Genomic DNA, 21,275 nt, shown 5'->3' on the forward strand with positions numbered 1-21,275 from the left:
AACACGAGACCCCGATGACAATACACCCGATGACTGATCAGTGTTTATTCGCTTCTCGCGCTCTGCCTTCAGGCGCTAGTCTGAGAACTGGTCTGTTGGTGGCCACTTGGCTACTGACCACCGATCACCATTCTGGATGATCTGTCCCCCGACCTCTCTGCCGCCTGATCTGTTGGTGGTCGCTTGGTTACTGACCACCGATCACTGCTCTTGGCGATCGTCTCCCTGACCCCTCTGCCACCTGGTCCACGTGTCACCCTGCGAGTGGTCCACGTGGTTCTCTGCTGCTGACGTCATCGACTACCGATGACCGATCGGATCAACTTTGTAATATTTAATGTTTTTGAATTAATGTTTGTTTATGTTTAATGTTTTAGAATTAGATATTTTTAATATTTTGAAAGTGGAAGAATAGTGATATTTGATATTTATCTTAATGTTTAATGTTTTGATGTTTGACTATGTTTGAAAAGGAAGAAAAAAAAAATTAGGTTTGATAGTAACAAATATATAAGTTTAATTTGACAATTTTTTAAGAACAAAATGTAAAAAAAAAAAAAATTAAAAAAAAGAATGCGGGCTGGCCCGCAAACTCGCAGGCCAGGTCTTATGCGGGGCGGGTCGGAAATTCTAGCCCGCAATAATTTTGCGGGGTGGGCCAATGCGGGGCGGGCTGGCCCGCTTTGCCACCCCTAATCCTGAGGCACACCTCACGGCGTTCCACACACAGATGTTGCTGGTAGGCAGTTCAGACACCGTGAGATGCAAGCTTTTCATGAGCACCTTGACGGGAATGGCTATGGATTGGTTCATCAGCCTCCCAGAGGCCCTTGTCACGTCCTTCGCCCAACTCTCACAACTATTCAGAGAGCAGTATCTAGCCAATAGAACTCCCGCCCCAGTCTCATACGACCTTTACGACGTCAAGCAGTTCCAAGGCGAAACCCTAAAGGAATACATAAGCCGTTTCGGGGCACAAGTGGTGAAAGTGGGCACCACGGAGGAACCCATGATTGTGTACGCATCCAGGAAGGGGGTACGTCCCGGATCTTTTAGTAAAACGCTTAACTGCAGCCGCCCCAAAACTTTCGCTGAAATAAGACGACGAGCGGTAGAGCACATTGCCTCGGAAGGTGAGGCGTACGAGAAGTGCACGACCGCTGCACCCGCGCGGCCCAAGGCACTGATACGTACGCAACCTGTTAGGGTTCACCAAGCCGCCACAGAGAGAAAACACTTAGACAGAAAGCGCGCCTACGAGCCTAGGACGACCCAGCCTAGGGGTCGAGCAGAGGAAAGGAGAGAAGAAAACAGGCCACCGAGGCACAACTTAGTGATGGAACTCAAAGATCTGATCGCGGTGCCCAACATAGCCGGCAGGTTGAGGCCACCGGTGAAGTCTGACAAGGTGCTAGGACCCCACAAGGAATCATGGTGCAAATTCCACGAAGCATTTGGGCATCATATTAACAATTGTTTGGCGCTGGGTCACCAATTGGATGAACTCGTAAGGATTGGCTTCCTGAAGGACTACTTGGTGGAGAAGCAGATAGGAGAATCGTCAGTTTCGCAACTGACGAGTGGCGAGGGACAACAGCACGAGGTGCCCATCCACGGCGAGGTCCACACCATAGCGGGTGGGTTCTCGGGCGGTGGGTGTACTGCGTCACAATGCAAGAAGTATGCTAGGTCCATAATGTCAGTAGAGGCTTTTGAGGATCATTCGCCCGATGTGGACATCACGTTCACCAAAGAAGATCTCAGGGACGTTGTGCCCCACGACAACGACCCCATTGTGATCTCGCTCGTCATGGCGGGAAGGATGGTTCATCGAGCATTGGTCGATCAAGGGAGCTCGGCAGATGTGATGTTCTGGCCAACTTTCGAGAAGTTACAGTTGTCCCCAGACCATCTGAGGCCGTATGGGGGCTGCCTATATGGCTTTGCTGGTGACCAAGTGGAGGTCAGGGGATACATTGAGTTAAGAACGACATTCACAGATGGGGTGGTTTCGCGAATAGAGAAGATCAGGTACCTGGTCGTGAATGCCCCCTCAGCGTACAAAATCTTGTTAGGGAGGCCAACACTCAACAGGATAGGAGCTGTACCCTCCACTAGGCATATGAAGGTCAAGCTCCCTTCGATGGAAGGGGTGGTTATCACCATCTGCTCTGATCAAAAGGAGGCAAAAAAGTGCTATGAAAACAGCCTCAGAAATAGGCGATCAGTGTGCCATGTAAGCACAACGCCACCCCCTGGTGCAGGCCCCAGACAGGAGAACCGGCGAGTAGGCACTACACTTCAAGTAATCGCTGAAGGGGATGTGGAGATGCCAAATATTGCGAGCGTCGCCCGGATAGAGGAAGAAGGCGATCGCCCGGAGGCCACCAGGGAGTCAGGAATCGCAAGGGCGGTCATCGCCAATGAAAGGAGGCCCCAGCCGGTCAAGGATTGGCTCGAGAAGGAGATTGGCGGGAAGGCATTCAAGCTGGGAAAAACCTAGATGACGAAACGCGGGACCAGATTGCCAAGGTGATAAGTAGACATCTGAATGCGTTTGCATGGTCCGCCTCAGATATGCCGGGAATTGATCCCGACCTTTTGTCCCATCGTTTGGAAATGGACCCCCAAGTCAAGCCAGTCCGTCAAAGAAGGAGGAAGTTCAACGAAGAAAGGAGGCAGGCGATCAAAGAGGAAACACAGAAACTCCTCGCCGCAGGCCACATCAAGGAAGTACAGTATCCGGAGTGGCTCGCTAATGTTGTGTTGGTGAGGAAGAGCAACGGAAGATGGCGAATGTGCATCTATTTCACAGATCTGAACAAGGCGTGTCCAAAGGATTCCTACCCTTTGCCCAGTATAGATGCCCTGGTAGACAGTGCAGCAGGGTGCAAGCTGTTAAGCTTCCTGGGTGCCTTCTCGGGGTACAACCAGATCAAGATGCACCCCATGGATGAGGAAAAAACTGCCTTCATGACGGAAAGGTTGTGCTATTGTTACAGGGTGATGCCTTTTGGGTTGAAGAACGCGGGAGCCACGTATCAGAGGCTGATGGATAAAGTGCTCGCGCCTATGCTAGGGAGGAACGTGCAAGCTTATGTCGACGACATGGTCGTGACGTCCCCGAAGAAGAATCGGCACGTTGCCGATCTAGAAGAGCTATTCGTTACAATAGCCAAGTACAGGCTGAAGCTAAACCCGGAGAAGTGCATTTTCGGCGTAGAAGCGGGAAAGTTTTTGGGTTTCCTCTTAACCGAAAGAGGAATCGAAGTGAATCCTGATAAGTGTGCCGCCATCCTAGCAATGAGAAGCCTTGCCACTGTCAAGGAGGTACAACATCTTACAGGTCGGATGGCCGCTCTGTCACGATTCGTATCTGCCAGTGGGGAGGGGGGCCACCCGTATTTCCAGTGTTTAAAGAGGAATAACAGGTTTGTCTGGACGAGAGAGTGTGAAGAGGCTTTCGTAAAACTCAAGGAATACTTAGCGAGCCCGCCGGTTTTGTGCAAACCCCAAGTGGGAACGCCCCTCAAGTTATACTTCGTCGTCACCGAAAGGGCGTTGAGTGCGGTGCTCGTCCAAGAACAAGAACAAATTCAGAAACCTATCTATTTTGTCAGTAAGGTGTTACAAGGTCCGGAAGTGAGATACCAAGCCTTACAGAAAGCGGCGCTAGCGGTCGTGTTTTCGGCAAGAAGGCTACGACATTACTTCCAGAGCTTCGCAGTATGGGTGATGACTGACTTGCCCATCCAGAAGGTTCTAAAGAAACCGATGTAGCTGGGAGGATGGTAAAATGGGCGGTGGAATTGTCAGAGTTCGACGTCAGGTATGAACCCCGAGGACCGATCAAGGGGCAAATCTTCGCCGACTTTGTGGTCGAGCTATCCGCTGAAACGACACATATTGTCGGAAGTGATGATCGTCGGGTACTCTCGGTTGATGGATCATCCAACCAGCTAGGTAGTGGGGCTGGAGTCATTCTGGAGGGACCCAACGGCGTGTTAATAGAACAATCCCTGAGGTTCGCCTTCAAAGCCAGCAATAATCAGGCGGAATATGAAGCATTGATTGTCGGTATCCTATTGGCAAAGGAAATGGGGGCGAAGGTACTGATGCCAAAAGCGACTCTTTGCTGATCACCGGACAGGTGATCGGCGAATTCCAAGCCAAGGATCCACAGATGGCGACTTACCTAGAATATGTACAGGAGTTAAGAAGGTCTTTTGCCTTGTTCGAAGTGGTGCACGTACTGAGGGAGCAGAATGCCCGAGCTGACCTGCTTGCCTAGACACCTGGCCGTTTCATACGTGGGGAATCGATATTCTGGGACCCTTCCCGTTGGCGATCAGGAAAATGAAGTACTTGGTTGTAGCGATCGAGTACTTCACGAAATGGATCGAAGCGGAACCAGTAGCCCAGATCACCGCACACAAGATTCAGAGTTTCGTATGGAAGAACATTGTGTGTCGTTTTGGTGTGCCCAAGCATTTGGTATCAGATAATGGGACCCAGTTTGCAAGTCACCTATTGAAGAAGTTGTGCGAGGATATTGGGACGCAACAGGTGTTTGCCTCTGTGGAGTACCCACAGACGAATGGGCAAGTGGAGTCGGCCAATCGAGTGTTGCTGAGAGGATTGAAGAGGAGGTTGGAGAAAGCCAAGGGGTCTTGGGCTGAGGAAGTCCCCCGCATAGTATGGGCATATCATACCACCGAGCAATCGGGAACCCACGAAACCCCGTTTAGCTTGGTATATGGGTGCGATGCGATGATCCCAGTCGAAATCCAGGAAAGCTCGCGAAGGTTCCAGAACTTTGTGGCAGAAGACTCGAACGCCGAAAGGAGAATGAATTTGTATTTGCTGGACGAGGTCAGGGAGGAGGCAAGGGTAAAGGCCGAAGCAGTAAAAAGAAGAGTTCGATGCAAGTACAACTCCAGGATGAAATCAAGGCGATTCAGAGATTGCGACCTGGTGATGAGGAAGGCCCACCAGTACGAGATGTAGAACAAGCTATCGCCCAAGTGGACGGGACCGTTCAGAATAACCGAAGCACTCGGAAACGGCGCTTACCACCTAGAGACACTGGAAGGAGGGGCGATTCCTCGCACTTGGAACGCCACCCATCTCAAGTTTTATTACAGTTAAAACATTGTAAGTAGCAATAAAACAGTTTTTCAAGGGGGCACTCTTTTTCCCTGAAGAGGGTTTTTTAACGAGGTCACCCAATAAAGAAGGTTTCTGTTCCGGCCGGTTGACCTGGGACGTCTTTGTGCGCAACCTCACACGTCAGCTAGGGACACCTTCCCACTAGTTACCTGTGGATTCCAGCAAAGAAGGACAAAAGGGCGCCCTAGCGGCCGTTTGCACTCCGACGGTCAAGTCAGCTGGCAAGAAACACCAAAACTCTACACCTCCGTATCGGAGCACCGTGAATGGCACTCTGAAGGTGGTCAAAAGAAACTGTGTATAGTGTCTATTTTCTCGTTTTGGCAAACAACCTCTCTCCCTAGTCCCTTGTGCGTAGCCCCTAGACTCGAGCAAGCAACTAGAGCGTGTTCTAGGAAAGTCTGCCAAAAGTTTGAACCCCGTTTCCAACATTCAAGGCGCTATTTAAACTACTCTAGCATTTAAAGCGTCTTAAAGCGCATTTAATTATAAAACGTTCAGCGCCTTTATGACGTTTAAACCGCTTGGGAGCATTTATAGTACCTTAAACGCTCGAAACGTAAAGTTTATTAAATAGCTTTAATTACCTTGAACTTGACAAATTGACGTTTCTATTCTGACGCTATTACTATGGCCTTGAAGCCATAGTCAGATTGCTCTCCACTGGCGCTATTACTATGGCCTTGAAGCCACCTTTCTCTTCTCTTTACTGCTACCCCGGGTTATCGGGGTTTGAGGCCTTCCCACGGCGTCGCTCCCTCCATGGTCTTTCCTACCCATGGGTATCGGGGAGCAACACTCTGATTGCCTTGCTTTTGCGACATTTTACCATGGCGACGCCTGCTCTAGGCGACGTCTTATCTTGGCGACGCTTCCTCTTGGCGACGCTTGCACTCGGCGTCGCCTCATCTAGGCGACGCCTTATGTTGACTTTGACCTCGACGCTGACTTTGACTTTGACTTTGTCAACGCCCGGGTACGGGACGGTACAGTTTCAAAAAGTTATTAAAGTTTCGCAGTTGTTAAGTTTGCATGCTCATCGTTTTTTAAGCATTTGGAAAGAGACTTTATCTTCTTTGTTTAATTTAAGACAAATTCAGATTGCATGCATTCAATACAAGGTTTTAAAGCACAATGTTTTAAGTCCTCATCGCCATGTGGCGATCGGAGGCACAAGTATGACGTTTCTAGTCCTCCTCGCCGTGAGCGAGCGTAGGCGAGAAGACATTGAATAGACCTCCTCGCCGTGAGCGAGTGCAGGCGAGAAGAGATTAAAAGTCCTCCTCGCCAGGAGCGAGTGTAGGCGAGAAGAGATTAAGATAAGGTACTACTAGGTCAGTGTGAGTTAAAATCCGGGCGCCTAGTCCTTGAGTAGGGGTTAAGGGATTCCTTCGGGACGTCCCCTCCTCAAGTAGGAATAGCAAGCCCCGGTATCAGATGATAGATATAAGTTAAATCTGGATGCCTAGCCCTTGATTAGGGGTTAAGGGATTTCTTCGGGGCGCCCCCTCCTCAAGTAGGAACAGCTAGCTCCAGCATCTGATGTTTAGAACAGATTGCAAGACTACTTTGCGTAAGCAAATTGAGGCAAAGTTTGAAATTCCTCCTCACCCTCGAGTGAGTTCAGGCGAGATGAGATTGAATGTCCTTAGTGCCTCCAGGGAAAAGGTAGCCCCTGAGCAAGTTGAGGCACCAGAGAAAGTCCTCCTCACCCTCGAGTGAGTTCAGGCAAGAAAAGATTAAAAAGACCTCCTCGGCTCGAACGAGTGCAGGCGAGAAAAGATTAAAAAAGCCCTACTCGCCGTTACGAGTATAGGCGAGAAAGGATTAAAAAAACCTACTCGCCGTAAGTGATAACAGGTGAGAAGAGATTAAAGGTCCTCCTCGCCTAGAACGGGTGCAGGCCAGAACAGATACAAGACCTCTTTGCGAGAGCGAATTAAGGCAAGATTGCAAGTCTCTCAGTGCATGCAAGGGGAGAAGAGAAGGATTCGAAAGGCAGCTCTACCCCCAGACGAGGAAACTAAGTGAGCCAGGCTTGTGAGTGGCAACACGGAAACACGCATAACACTTTACAGTTCAGGCAAACAATGTTTCAGATAATAAGACTGGCCCAAGCCTACTACCTAATAAGGGCAAACACACAAGTTTCCAGAATATTTCAACTAGATATATGTCAAAGCAGTTCGAATGAAAGAAAACCATTACAGATAAACTCGTTACACACAAATAGGAATTGAATATGCAAGTTTTCAGAGTTACAACCAGATATATGTTTCAACCAGGGCGGTGAGTGGGAATGTCAATCTGAGGGTACAATTTTTCCATCTATCACTTCGTGGCAGATCGAGAACTGGGAAAGATCCAGGTCAGGGTAGACGCAAGCAAATTGTTCCAGGGCCGCACCAAACCCCGAAGTCAGAACGTTCGCGGCGTTAAGGTCCATCTCTTCGATCTGTTTCTTCAGTTTTTCATTCTCTTCGAGCGCCCCAGCTAGCTTGGCCACAAACTCGTTCAACTCTTTTTCTTTCTCACCCAGCTCCCTGACCTTTTGATCCCTGTCGGCTTCAACTTTACCCAGGAGGTCCTCCCTCTCGATTGATTTGGCCTCGAGCTTAGCCACGTAGACCTCCTTAGCCTTAAGGGCCTCCTCCTGGTCAGCTATCTTCTCCCGCTGGGGCACGAGCCTGCTCTCGAGTTCGACGGCCTCTAAGAGTTTGTCATTGAGCTTTTTGCATAACTCAGTGCTACTCTTACGTTCGCTGCGCAGCTCGTCCCTCGTAGCGTTCTCTATTCGCGAAAACTCCAGTCCCCGCATCGTAATATCACACTTAAGTTTTTGGACTTGGGCCTTCGCGGTACTAGCTTCGAACTCATATTAGCTTAAGGAGTCCCTTAGAGCCTCCCCCATCATCTTGTGAAGGCGTTTCTCCACGCACTCAGTAGTCATGGCGCTAAGATGAGCGGCGTGGGCCTTCAAGGCTTCTTCAACGGGAGCTGGGAGAGCAGGGATTGGAGGAGGCGTTGAGGGTTGATTCTCACCACCACCCTCATGAGCTTGGATGGCAAGGGGAACGTCGGGGCATGGTGGTGAGACATTTGGCTCCATTACAAAGGGGGGAGGAGATTGAGCATCCACAACTTGCTTTTGAGCATCCCCAGCAGCTGAGGTGTTCGATGGGAGAGCATCTCAAGCACTCTCGAAGGGCGTAGAGGCGCTAAGGGGATCCTCTACGTAGTTTGGGCCCGTGCTCTCGATCGCTGGCAGATCAGTGGTAGTCGCCCTGTTCCTTTTGCAGACGAGCCCGTCCCCAGTACTCTCATCTTCCTCCTCATCCGAAACCATTGTGGGAATTTTCCTCTTGGCCCGTTTTGGGGGCAGTTTTTTCCTTTCGAAAGGAGGAAGAATAGCAAGGGAGGTCGAGCCCACGGGAGGGGACTCGCCTCGGGCGACAGCAGCTTCGACGATAGAATTTGGGACGGTTTGAGAGCCCGCCGCGAGTTTATGACGCTTGACTATGGAGCGTAGCCTGGTCATATGATCTTTCCCCAACAACGTATCTGCACAGGAAGACCAGTGTTTCAAGTGCAGTCAATTATTGATACAAGGATCAAACGACCCAGAATAAGTACAGGCAATGCAATGAGTTCGAAAAAAGATAAAGTGGACCCGACGCGGGAAGAAAAGTTCGAAGAAGAAAAGAGGACAGACCTATGTAAAAATCTAGCTGGCTTTCGTTAAACTCAAACTTGATAATTGAAGAGGTGGTCAAGGTGGTATTGGAAGAGGCGACCTCTTTCCAGAAGTTGCACAGATCTTTGTCAAGCGCCCCATCTTCTCTGGGCTCCTCGCCTTCCGAAAGTTATCTTTGGATTCTTTCTTCCCCTTGTCTACCCAGTACAAGGGAAACCCATCAAGAAGGGTAGGGTCCTGGTCGTTGCAACACACACGAACAAACTTGCCCTTCCAGTCCTTGTAAGATTGCTGGAAGATTGAAAGAATGGATCTCCCAGCAATCCTGCTAAGGCTCACGCATAGGCGATCCCCTGGGTTTTTAGCCTCAAACAGAAACAAGAATACATCCACGGAGGCTGGGTGGCCTAGGTGCGCGCAGATGATTTGGTATGCCCTGGCAAACGCCCAGCCGTTGGGATGCAGCTGAGCGGGGGCAATATCAAGTTCGGTTAGAAGCTCCCTCTCGAAGTGAGTAAGGGGAAATCTAAGCTTAACCTTCTTAAACATGGTTGCATAGATAAAGCAGAAAGGGTGGGCGTTGTTACCATTACTGTCAGTACAGGCAGGCTCCCCAGGGGGACAAGGACGGATGATCACCTTATCATCGTGCTCCTTATGAAAGGTAACATGGGTTGCATCTCTCAAACGGAGAACGTCGGCCTCAGTGTTGATTGAGGGCGTCTCGTTTAGCAGCGCGAGGGGAGCCCAAGGGTACAACAATTTGTAGTCCAGAGGGGGGCATGCGGTGGCGCTGGTTTGTGGAGGGGCTAGTGGCGTTTGATTGAGTCGAGAGGGCACAAGTCTCTGAGCCCGGCTCGAAGGGATGGTAGGGTCCCTGGGTAGGTTACGAGATGTAGAGGGATTTCCTGATGAAGGTTGCCTGTGTGGCTTTGAAGGAGGGTTTCGGGAGGAAGCAGGAGGGTTTGATGTGACCCCTGTACGAGCCATCAGCGAACTACAAAGAAGATGAAAAGAAGGTGAAAAGGGGAAAGGCGGTGGATCGATAAATAGAGTGACTCGATTGAAAGACAGAGAAGGGAAAGGCACGAATAGGGGGGTTCGCAGAAAGGGAAAGGAATGAAAACCTAAACGCAGGAAAGGGCAAAACAGAGAACGAACAACCCACAACGTATGCTCCAGACAGTTAATGAATGATGCAAGCCGATTGAAATGCGGCAAGTATTAGTAGGAATAATAAAAAGGTTACATTTTTTATGATTGAAAGAGCGTGCAGTAAAAGGGTGATCGAAGAAGTCGAAGCGTTCGGCAGGGCGTTTCGAGAGTTTGGAAATGAAGAAGAAGATAATGGAACTGTGGAGTGGCGCGAGAATTTTAATAATTTCGAACGTTACAAGAAGCGCAAGCGACAGGGAATGTTGGCCGTTGATGAGTCCACGTGTCAGTTAGCGGAAGGGGGTTGGTAAAGTGTCAAAGTCAAAGTCAATACGTAGAGAGACGTCGCCCAATCGAGACGTCGCCCAAGGGGATGTCACTTAAGAGAGACCTCGCCAAGATGAGGCATAGCCTCGACAGTCCAGAACAGTAACAAGGTAAAGAAAGGTGGCTCCAAGGCCATGAGATCTAGTGCCAGCAGGGGGTAAACCTGGCTCGTAAAGTACCTACGACCACTGCTGGGAAACCCTGGTATAGATACGACCCATGAGAGGGCCACGACCAGGGTTAAACCACGTGCATGGTACGAGAGAAAGGTAGACATACCCATAGCAAGTAACCAGTGATTGGGAGAGCCCAAGTGGTCGCAAGGTTATTCATTGCACTCCAAATAAGGGAAATCCATGGGCCAGATACGCTAAGATCCTAAGGATAGCGACGCAAGGACCTTCTCCAAGGAACCCTAGATAATAGCAGCAACGCAGAGGTAAACCCTAGGTTTCACCTATATAAAGGGCACGAAGAGCCCTAGTAAGGTACGCTTTTACAGTTACACGAGTTTTAACCTAATTCTCATAGTCACACAGAGCACAAACCCTAGTTGTCTTTGCAGCACCCCACAGTGAGCACAAGGCAATTAGGGCAACACAGCTTTAGTCATACAGTTTTTCAGTCACTTTGGTGTTTCTCGTTAGCTTACTTGATCGTCGGAGTGCAAACGGCCACGAGGGCGCCCCTTTGTTCACTTCTTTCAGGTACTCACAGGCGGAACAAGACGAAGGTGCCCTAGCTCGCAAGGTTAAGCCACGCGCGAAGACGATCCCAGTCAACTGGCAGGAGCAATATCTGTTGGAAAAAGACCTCTTAAATGGTGAAACCCATTAGGAGGTAAAAAATCATCCCTAACACGTTTTAACCAATTTGGTGTTGCAATAGGAACCTTAGGTAATGAAAAAGATAAAGAAGAAGAAGACCTTGGAGGGTCCATTTGAGGCATAGCACGAGTCAACATGATGGATTTAGTGGAGAAAATGGTTTGACTCGGTAAAGTACTTACTTCTTTTGCTTTCTCATTTTCTCTTTTAGTTTTCATTTTGATGTGGTCCTCATGAACTTCTTTGGGAGAGAGAGGTTTTAAGACAACCTTGCGCCCTTGGAAGGAAAAAGACATAGTATTGGATAGGCCATCATGTAAAACATGTCTATCATATTGCCAAGGCCTTCCTAAAAGAAGATGAGTTGCTTCCATGGGCACAACATCACATAAAACCTCATCCTTATACTTTCCTATTGTAAAGTTAATGAGGACTTGTTTGTTAACCATTATTTCCTATTGTAATTTATAAGGCTTGGTATGAGAGATAGTGGGTAAGGCTAACTTCTCTACTACTCTTGTACTAGCCACGTTAGTGCAACTTCCTCCATCAATGATCAAGGAACATAACTTGTTGTTGATAAGACATCGGGTATGAAAAATGTTTTCTCTTTGAGTATCGTCCAAAGATTTTGGAATTGTTCCCAACATACGCCTTATCATCAACAAGTCACCTTCAGAAGGACTTACACTCTCATTTTCACTGGATGGTTTAGAAGGTGAAGAATGCCTAGGTGAGTCGGAATCATGCTCACTAACTACAATGCCATCATGCATATACATATTTCGTTTAGAAGGGCAATTTGCAGCTATGTGACCATATCCTAAACATTTAAAGCATTTTTTATTCGACGTTTTTGTTGGGGATTTAGGCCTAAAAGTAGATGGCTTAGATTCCTTGGGTTTGAAAGAAGAATCTTGGGAAGGAAATTGATCCTGCCTGTTGACCTGAACCTTGGAACTTGCCTCGTCAATGGATCGACGTGTGCACCGCTTCTACCTCCGTCCTTCGTCGCGATCCACCTCAAGAACCTGCAAAAGAACAGAGCGGCGCCGCTGCAGCCGATCGCACTCCAACGCCCAAGTCAGTGACTGAACCACCAAATACTAAGAGCAATAACACTCAAGAACTCTCAAGAACTCTCAAGGAACCGTGCAATGTTCTCCCTCACAGTATGCTCAAGAACTCGCAAGCGTAAAGAGTGTAATCTGAACGTGCGTACCTCGAAAGTTCGTTGGGAAACCCTTAAATACCTGGCCACTTTCTCTCTCCTGGCAGTTACGCAGTTGGACACGTGGCTCGCATCCAGTCGTACACGTGCCATCATCTGGAGCCTCCTTGACTTGGGCGCTGCTTCTGACTCTCTTTTGGCTAAGTTACTTATGCATGGTACTGCCCAGTGCATAGCTAACTTGGGAGCGCGATCTCTATTAGAACTTGGCGAGTTAGGATGCCTTCGTACACCTTCCCTGTGGTCTCGCCGGCCGCCTTCATAATCTGCACCACCTTCATCTCTGGCGATGTGCTTGCCCTGGCGATCTCCAATCACTTGGTCGCCTGAGTTTATATCTGGCGACTTCATCTTTAACCCGGTGATCGCCGGTTCTGGTATGCTGGAGATCGGAACACACCAACTTAATAACTGGCGACTTCACGAGCCCCCCGACTTCCTTCCCTTCTGCCAACCTGGCGCCTTATCAACACGCCTATACTGTAGCTGGATGCCACGTCATCACTTCCGACTACCAGGGCGGTACACAAGCCCCCCAGTCTTAAGCGAAGACTTGTCCAGCGAAAAGACTAAAAGAGTCACGTCATCTACGTGGCACTGGCACAAAATTCCAAGCGGTTGCACTTTCTGCTCCTCTGACGCTCCACCAAACATTCCCTATCGTTCGACACGTGGCTTCATCAACGGTTGCCTTCAGTTAACGTTTGCGCTTCCCAAACCCATTTCGAAAAACCCTTAAACCCCTTTTCGCTCCACTGTTCCATCACTTTCTTCGTATTCTCAAACGCTCCAGCTTTCTTCTGCAAAAAAACTCTCAACGTTCTTCAACTTCGCGAATCAACACTTCCTTCATCGCTCCTCCGATCATAAAAAGGTACTTCCTTTCCTCCTTCTGCTGATTTTTCCTGCATTTTAACCGATTCGCATCATCCTTTAACTGCCTGGTGCATACGTTGTGGGTTGTTTTCTCCATTTCCCCTTTCTCGTAACTTAGGGCTCTGTCAGCGTCACAACGAACCTACGTTCGTTCGTTTTTCAGCCTTTTCTCATGAACGAGTCAGCCTCTGCAAACCCTTATCGTTTTTCCTTTTCTTTTCCCCTGCAGCTTGCGCAATGACTCGCTCAAAGATCACCCCAAATCCTCCTCCTTCATCACGAAACCCCTCTTCACAAGCACACGACCCACCGCGAGTACGTGGCGCTTCGTCTTCTCAAGCTGAGAGGCCTGCACCTTCCCGCCCCAACCTGGCCAAGGCGACTCCGCCTATCACCGGAGGAGCCTTCGTCCCCCCACCAGACTTCAAAAAACTATATCCTTGGGCCAACTCGACCCTGTTGGGGGAAACATCTTCTGTGAGCACTGCTGGGGCAGTTCTGCGATTGACGAAGGGGGATGAGCCTCACCAATCATTCCACAAGGAGCACGACGAGAAGATGACAGTGCTACCTTGCCCCCCTGGCTTGCCAGTTTGTGCCGACGACGAGGCAAACACCGGTGGACCCTTCTGTTTTGTCTACACAACCTTGTTCAAGAAGGTGAAACTCAGGTTTCCCTTCACTCGCTTTGAGAGGGAGCTTCTCACCGAGCTCAACATCGCCGCCGCCGAGCTTCATCCCAACAGTTGGGCGTTTGTGCGGGCATTCCAAGTCATGTGCGACCACCTGGGGTTGCCAGCATCTGTGGATGTTTTCTTATTCCTTTTTTAAGCCAAGCACCCAGGAGATCGCCTGTGGGTTAGCTTGAACGGGATTGCTGGGAGGTCGATCCTCTCCATCTTCCAGCAATCCTATAAAGACTGGAAGGGCAAGTTCGTCCAGATACGCCCCAACGACAAGGACGCTTCCTTGCTCGACGGTTTACCCTTGTACTGGGTAAACAAGGGGAACAAAGAGTCCAAAAGCTGCTTCAGGAGACCCAGAAGTCCTGATAGCATGGGCGCTTTGGACAGAGATCTCTGTTTCTTCTGGAAGAGTGTGGCGGACGCCAACATCACCTTCCTCACCACCACACTTATCTGCTTCGAGTTCTTCGAGGACCAACTCGAAATTCGAATAGGTTAGAACGTTTAAGTTCTTGTTCTAATATTACTTCTGTTAACTGTTTCTGGGCATCTTGTGCGTTGTGCGCAAGACTTTGGTTTTATTTTTCTGCACCCTTTATCTGCTTTGCTGCATATTGCCTTATGCATTTATTTTCTCTATGAACTAACCCATGCATTTTTGCTCTATGCAGATAATATGTTGGGCCAGGGCAAGCTCGCTGAACTGAGGGCGCTCGCCCGAACCCACGGGTTGGCATCGGGTTCCCAAACCGTGCCAAACTCTGTGGTGGAGATCGCCGCAGCTCAAGGCAGATCGCCACCCAGGGGCCCAACTTCCTCTGAGGCACAACCCGCCAACCAACGGAAAAAACTTGTCCTCAGGAGACCCAAGAGGAAAACTCCCCAAGTAGTCCATGAGGAGGAAGAGGAAGACGACGAGGAAACCGAAGATGGCCTTGTCACGAAGAGGAAGAGGGTGGCACCTTCTTCTCCACCTGCTCCACCCCCTCTTCCAACATCAACACCGCCGTCTACGCCTGCTCCTCCTCCATCATTGCCACCTCCACCAACTCCTACTTCACCAGTCCAAGCCATTCCATTGGCATCTGCGCCACCTGCGGTTGAGGCCCCCGAGCCAAACTTCATGGAGGACCCCCCGAGCGCCTCCACGCCTTGTGCAACAGCTGGAGGGGGTCCTCCTTCAAATGCCTCAGCCGCAGACGTTGCTCCAGTCGGGGATGAGGTAGACGTTGCTCCAACCGGGGATGAGGTTGCCCATAACTCTCCCATTCTGATTACTGAATCTCCGACGTCGCCACCACGCCAAGAAGCACCAATTCAAGAAGGTGGCGGCGAGAGCCAACAACAGGCCCAACCGGCGCCTCCACAGGCAGGTCTCTCCATTGAGGTTAAGAGGATGTGGGAGCCTTTCTCTGCTAAACTGAAGATGATGGCAGAAGACTTCCCTACCATTATCTCTAGAGCTGTGGAGAGCTCCACCAGGAAGCTCCAGGACGACCTCTTCAACCTTCGAACTGAGAATAACACTATGAGGGTTGAGGTGGAGAAGTTGTCCTTGAATCTGACACTCGCGGAGATTGAACACTCCCGAGTAGAAGATGCGATGAGCACTGAGCTCCGGTTGGCGCGCAAGGAAGCTACCGACCTCCGCCATAAGGTACAACTCTTGGCTCAAGAAAAAATCGAGCTGGAGAGCAAGATCGTGCCTTATCGCGTCAAGGTGGCTGACCTGGAGGCTCTCATAAAAACTGACACCGCCAAGGTGAAGAAACTGGAGCAAAGGTCAGCCGACCGGGAGGTCTTCCTTGGAAAGGTGGAGAAGGCGAGGGACGACGCCATGGCTGAGCTTGCCGAAGCCAACAAAGAAAAGGGGAAGATCGCTGCTGAATTGGGCCAGGTGCAAGCAGAATCTAAGAAGGTTGCTGAAGACCTTCTCTAGGCTCAAGAAACCAACGAAAAACTCAAGAAGCAAGTTGAAGAGCTGGAGCAGCAGAACAAGGGGCTGAAGGAACAAACTGAAGAACTCAAGAAACAGATTGAAGAGCTTAATCTGAGTTCTGCCCAAATTCTGGCTGCTGGATTCGAAGCTGCACGGGAACAGTTCGCCTGCTTATTCCCTGATCTGGATCTCAGCATGGTGTCCCTCAACAACGAGGTGGTGGATGGGAAGGTGGTTCCCGCTGAAGACTGATCAATTTCCTCCATCCACCACCTTTATGCTTTCTCTTTGTATTTTGTAATGAACTTTTTTCTTTTCCTGTTTATGTACCCCGAACTGATATTTACTTAATGAAATTGCCTTTGTATTTCTTCCTGCAACTCCTTTGTCTGCTTTAACTTTCCTTGCGTAGTTGGCTTCAAAGAAATGACTTAGCGATTTCGTAGGCACGATCTTATACTTAACCACTGACTTAAAACATCGCTTCACCCGATCTGCTTCATCAAAACGGGTTTTTAACCTTCCCGCCACTGTTTGAACTTTTTCTGGTCGCCAAAGACTCTTGGCGATATCAGCTTCTTTCTGGCTTCATACCTTGGCCATTGTTCCTTCATCTGGGGGTAGAGGCGCCTTTCGGATACTTCTCTACCTCCTTGAGCTTCAGAACAAGAGACCGGGTGGCTAGGCGTTCTCCTCGAACCTACCTTAGCCATCCTCCAAACTTCTTCCACCCTTTACACCATACCTGAACTCGTTCGAGACGAGAAGGATTTTCTCTTGCCTGAACTCGCTCATAGGTGAGAAGGTCTTTTAACTCGCCTGAACTCGCTCATAGGCGAGAAGGTCTTTAAATCGTGCCTCTACATTGCCCCAGGGGTTACATCTCCTGCCCCCAGAAACACTGAGGACTTTTCACTGGTGCCTCTACATTGGCCCAGGGGTTACATCTTCTCGCCCCCAGAAACACTGAGGACTTTTCACTGGTGCCTCTACATTGCCCCAGGGGTTACATCTTCTCGCCCCCAGAAACACTGAGGACTTTTCACTGGTGCCTCTACATTGCCCCAGGGGTTACATCTTCTCGCCCCCAGAAACACTGAGGACTTTTCACTGGTGCCTCTACATTGCCCCAGGGGTTACATCTTCTCGCCCCCAGAAACACTGAGGACTTTTCACTGGTGCCTCTACATTGCCCCATAGGTTACATCTTCTCGCCCCCAGAAACACTGAGGACTTTTCACTGGTGCCTCTACATTGCCCCAGGGGTTACATCTTCTCGCCCCCAGAAACACTGAGGACTTTTCACTCTTCCTCGCCTGCACTCGCTCGACGGCGAGGAGGTCTTTATCTCGCCTCAGAACGCGTGTGGGCGTTGAGGTCTTTTAACTGGTGCCTCCGATCGCCGAAAGACGATGAGGACTTTAACTTTTAACTAGTGCCTCCGATCGCCGAAAGACGATGAGGACTTAAAACCTTTTATAAAGCATGCAATATATCTTTAACTTGCCTTAAGTCACGTACAAGCGACAAGGTCTTTCTTCAAAACTTTCTAAAAACAACAGGCATGCAATCTGAAACAACTTGAACTTTTTGAAAACTTCTTCTTTATTGGGTGGCCTCGTTAAAAACCCTCCTTAGGGAAAAAAGAGTGCCCCCTTTAAACTGTTTTAACAGAAACATTGTAATGTAACTTCGTGTTTATCTTTACTTACAAAGTTTTCAACTGTAATATAACTTGAGGTGCGTGGCGTTCCAAGTGCGAGGAATCGCCCCTCCTTCCAATGTCTCTAATCGGTAGGCGCCGTTCCCGAGCGCCTCGGTTATTCTGAACGGTCCCGTCCACTTGGGCGACAGTTTATTCTCCATCTCGTACTGGTGGGCTTTCCTCATCACCAGGTCGCCTTCTCTAAACTGTCTTGGCATCACCTTTGAGTTGTATCTTCGTTCAATCCTTCTCTTCACTGCTTCAGCCTTCAATCTCGCCTCTTCCCTGACCTCATCCAGTAGATCCAGGTTCAACCTTTTCTCTTTATTCGAGTCTTCCTCTACGAAGTTCTGGAATCTCGGCGAGCTCTCCTGGATCTCCACTGGAATCATTGCGTCGCATCCATAGACCAAGCTGAACGAGGTCTCATGGGTTCCTGACTGCTCAGTGGTGTGGTACGCCCACACTATACGGGGTACCTCCTCAGCCCAGCTTCCTTTGGCTTTCTCTAGCCTTCTCTTCAAACCTCTTAGCAACACCCGATTAGCTGACTCTACCTGGCCATTTGTCTGAGGGTGCTCGACGGATGCAAACACTTGTTGAATTCCCACCCCTTCGCACAGGTTCTTCAACAGGTGGCTTGCAAACTGAGTCCCATTGTCCGAAACCAGGCGCTTGGGCACTCCAAACCGGCACACAATGTTCTTCCACACGAAACCTTCAATCTTGTGTGCGGTGATCTGGGGCACTGGTTCTGCTTCGATCCACTTGGTGAAATACTCAATCGCCACCACCAAGTACTTCATCTGCCTGATCGCCAGCGGGAATGGTCCCAGGATGTCGATTCCCCAAGTGTGGAACGGCCAATGGCTGTAAATCGACCTCAACTCCTCGGGAGGCGCCTTGTGCCAATCGGCGTGCTGTTGGCATTGTTTGCAACATTGGGCATACTTCTTGCAGTCTTCTCTCATCGATGCCCAGTAGTACCCTGCACGGAGAGTCCTTGCGGTCAGAGCTCGACCCCCGACGTGGCTTCCGCATATACCTTCGTGGAGCTCTGCCATGATTCTCGTGCACTTCTCGCCATGTACGCATTCCAGGAGTGGGTGAGTGAACCCAAACCTGTACAGATCACCATCAATCAATGTGTACTTGCTAGAATTTTTCTTTACCTTCCTAGCCTCTGCCGGATCCAGCGGGAGAAGGCCATCTGCCAGGCACCGCTTGTACTGTGTTATCCAGGTGTCTGGCTCATGGGTAGCGCAGACCTGTGTCATGTTCACCCTCTCTCCCCGACACGCTCTAATTCTCGGCGATCTCAACGTTTCTTGCGTTAAAGACTTGTGACTTCTTGCCGCTTTTTCCGTCGACCTGCTTATCTGAAGAACCAGGTGATCTGCTACAAATGCCCTCGGCGTCTTCAGAGTTTCTTGAATCACCGTCCTCTGCCTACCCCCTTTGCCTGAACTGGCGAGCTTGGCCAGCAAGTCAGCTCGGGCATTCTGCTCTCTGGGCACATGCACCACTTCAAAGGAGGCAAAGGAACTCTTCAATTCCCGCACATACTCCAAGTAAGCAGTCATTTGTGGATCTTTAGCCTGGAACTCGCCTGTTACTTGTCCTGTGACTAGCAGCGAGTCACTCTTAGCCATCAACACCCTGGCTCCCATCTCTTTGGCCAGCAAAATCCCGGCGATCAGCGCCTCATATTCTGCTTGATTGTTGCTGGCTTTGAAGGCAAACCTCAAAGATTGTTCGATCAGCACACCGTTGGGTCCTTCCAAAATGACTCCAGCACCGCTACCCTGTTGGTTTGACGATCCATCCACCGAGAGTACCCAACGGAAGTCGTCCCCCTCAACTCGTGTCGCTTCGGATGAGAGCTCGACCACGAAATCTGCTAAGATTTGCCCCTTGATCGGGCCTCGGGGTTCATACTTAATATCAAACTCTGACAGCTCTACTGCCCACTTTACCATCCTCCCAGCAACGCCAGGCTTCTTTAAGACCTTCTGGATGGGTAGGTCAGTCATCACCAGTATGGTGAAGCTATGGAAATAGTGGCGCAACCTTCTCGCCGAAAATACCACAGCCAGCGCAGCCTTTTCCAGGGCCTGATATCTCGTTTCGGGGCCCTGCAACACTTTACTAACAAAATAAATAGGCTTCTGAGCCTGATCTTGATCCTGGGCGAGTACCGCACTCACCGCCCTCTCAGTTACAGCAAAATACAACCTGAGAGGGGTTCCCACCAGTGGTTTACACAAAACCGGCGGGCTCGCCAGATATTCCTTCAGCTTGACGAAGGCTTCCTCGCACTCCTTCGTCCAAGCAAACTTGTTATTCCTCCTTAGGCACTGAAAATAGGGATATCCCTTCTCTCCGCTAGCTGACACGAAGCGAGACAGGGCAGCCATCCGACCTGTTAACTGTTGTACCTCTTTCACAGTGGTCGGGCTTCTCATCGCCAAGATAGCGGCACACTTGTCCGAGTTGGCCTCTATTCCTCTTTCAGTTAAGAGGAAACCCAAAAACTTTCCAGCCTCCACGCCAAAAATGCATTTCTCTGGATTCAGCTTCAATCTGAACTTGGCGATCGTCGTGAACAACTCCTCCAAGTCCGCAACGTGCTTGCTTTTCTCTGGCGAGGTCACGACCATGTCATCGACGTACGCTTGCAAATTCCTTCCCAGCATCGGTGCAAGTACTCGATCCATCAACCTCTGGTACGTGGCCCCCGCGTTCTTCAGCCCAAACGGCATCACCTTGTAGCAATAGCACGACCTCTCAGTCATGAATGCAGTCTTCTCTTCATCCATGGGATGCATCTTGATCTGATTATACCCCGAGAAGGCATCCAGGAAGCTCAATAACTTACACCCCGCAGCACTATCCACCAGGGCGTCTATGCTTGGTAAAGGATATGAATCCTTTGGGCAAGCCTTGTTCAGATCGGTGAAATCGACGCACATGCGCAATTTCCCATTACTCTTCTTCACCAGTACGACATTGGCCAGCCATTCAGGGTACTGAACTTCCCTGATGTGGCCTGCAGCGAGGAGTTTCTGTGTCTCGTCCGTAATCGCCTGCCTCCTCTCTTCGTTGAATTTTCTTCTTCTTTGTCGTACTGGTCTCACCAAGTTGTCCATCGCCAGATGATGGCACGAGAAGTCGAGATCGATCCCGGGCATGTCCGAAGCGGACCATGCAAACGCATCTAGATGCCGTTCAATCACCTTGGCGATCTGGTCCTGGAGCTCAACCTCCAAGGATCTTCCCAGCTTGAAGATTTTTCCCCCGATCTCTCTCTCGAGCCACTGCTCGACGGGTTTGGGTCTGGTCTCTCTGGCGATCACCGCCCTGGCGATTCCTAGCTCTCTCGCTTCCTCAGAGCGATTCCTTGCCTCTTCTTCCTCCAGACCAGCGTTCCCCTCCCCCAGGTCAGCATCCACCATCTCCACGTCTCTTCCGGCGGTCTCTTCTATCACCGTCGATCTGGGCTTCACACCGGGAGGCGGGGTGGTTGTTACGTAACTCACCGATCTTTTGTTTTTCAGGCTATTCTCATAGCACTTCTTTGCTTCCTTCTGATCGGATTTGATGGTGATCACCACCCCCTCCATAGACGGCAACTTCACCTTCATGTGCCGAGTCGACGGTATAGCG

The 21,275-nt window shown here is 49.9% G+C and overlaps 2 protein-coding genes across 2 annotated transcripts; both read left to right on the forward strand.

Moving 5' to 3' along the window:
• The first annotated feature begins 661 nt into the window (after nucleotides 1-661).
• LOC137824824 (uncharacterized) lies at nucleotides 662-2,503 on the forward strand. The gene has a single exon (XM_068630501.1). It carries the CDS (start codon nucleotides 662-664, stop codon nucleotides 2,501-2,503), a length of 1,842 nt encoding a protein of 613 aa, XP_068486602.1.
• A 1,285-nt stretch (nucleotides 2,504-3,788) lies between these two features.
• LOC137824825 (uncharacterized) lies at nucleotides 3,789-4,291 on the forward strand. Its single transcript, XM_068630502.1, has 2 exons — nucleotides 3,789-4,109; nucleotides 4,151-4,291. The coding sequence occupies exons 1-2, from the start codon at nucleotides 3,789-3,791 to the stop codon at nucleotides 4,289-4,291; spliced, it is 462 nt and encodes a 153-aa protein (XP_068486603.1).
• Nucleotides 4,292-21,275: the final 16,984 nt, after the last annotated feature.

The sequence above is a fragment of the Phaseolus vulgaris genome, chromosome 8 (genome assembly GCF_000499845.2).
Source record: "Phaseolus vulgaris cultivar G19833 chromosome 8, P. vulgaris v2.0, whole genome shotgun sequence".
NCBI classification, from domain to species: Eukaryota; Viridiplantae; Streptophyta; class Magnoliopsida; order Fabales; family Fabaceae; genus Phaseolus; species Phaseolus vulgaris.

What these genes read in the sequence shown, in the direction of transcription:
- LOC137824824 (XM_068630501.1), top strand. Translation starts at nt 662, where the DNA reads ATGCGGGGCGGGCTGGCCCGCTTTGCCACCCCTAATCCTGAGGCACAC.
- LOC137824825 (XM_068630502.1), top strand. Translation starts at nt 3,789, where the DNA reads ATGGTAAAATGGGCGGTGGAATTGTCAGAGTTCGACGTCAGGTATGAA. An exon ending in CAAAGGAAATGGGGGCGAAG is followed by an intron (nt 4,110 to 4,150) that starts GTACTGATGCCA and finishes ATCACCGGACAG; the next exon opens with GTGATCGGCGAATTCCAAGC.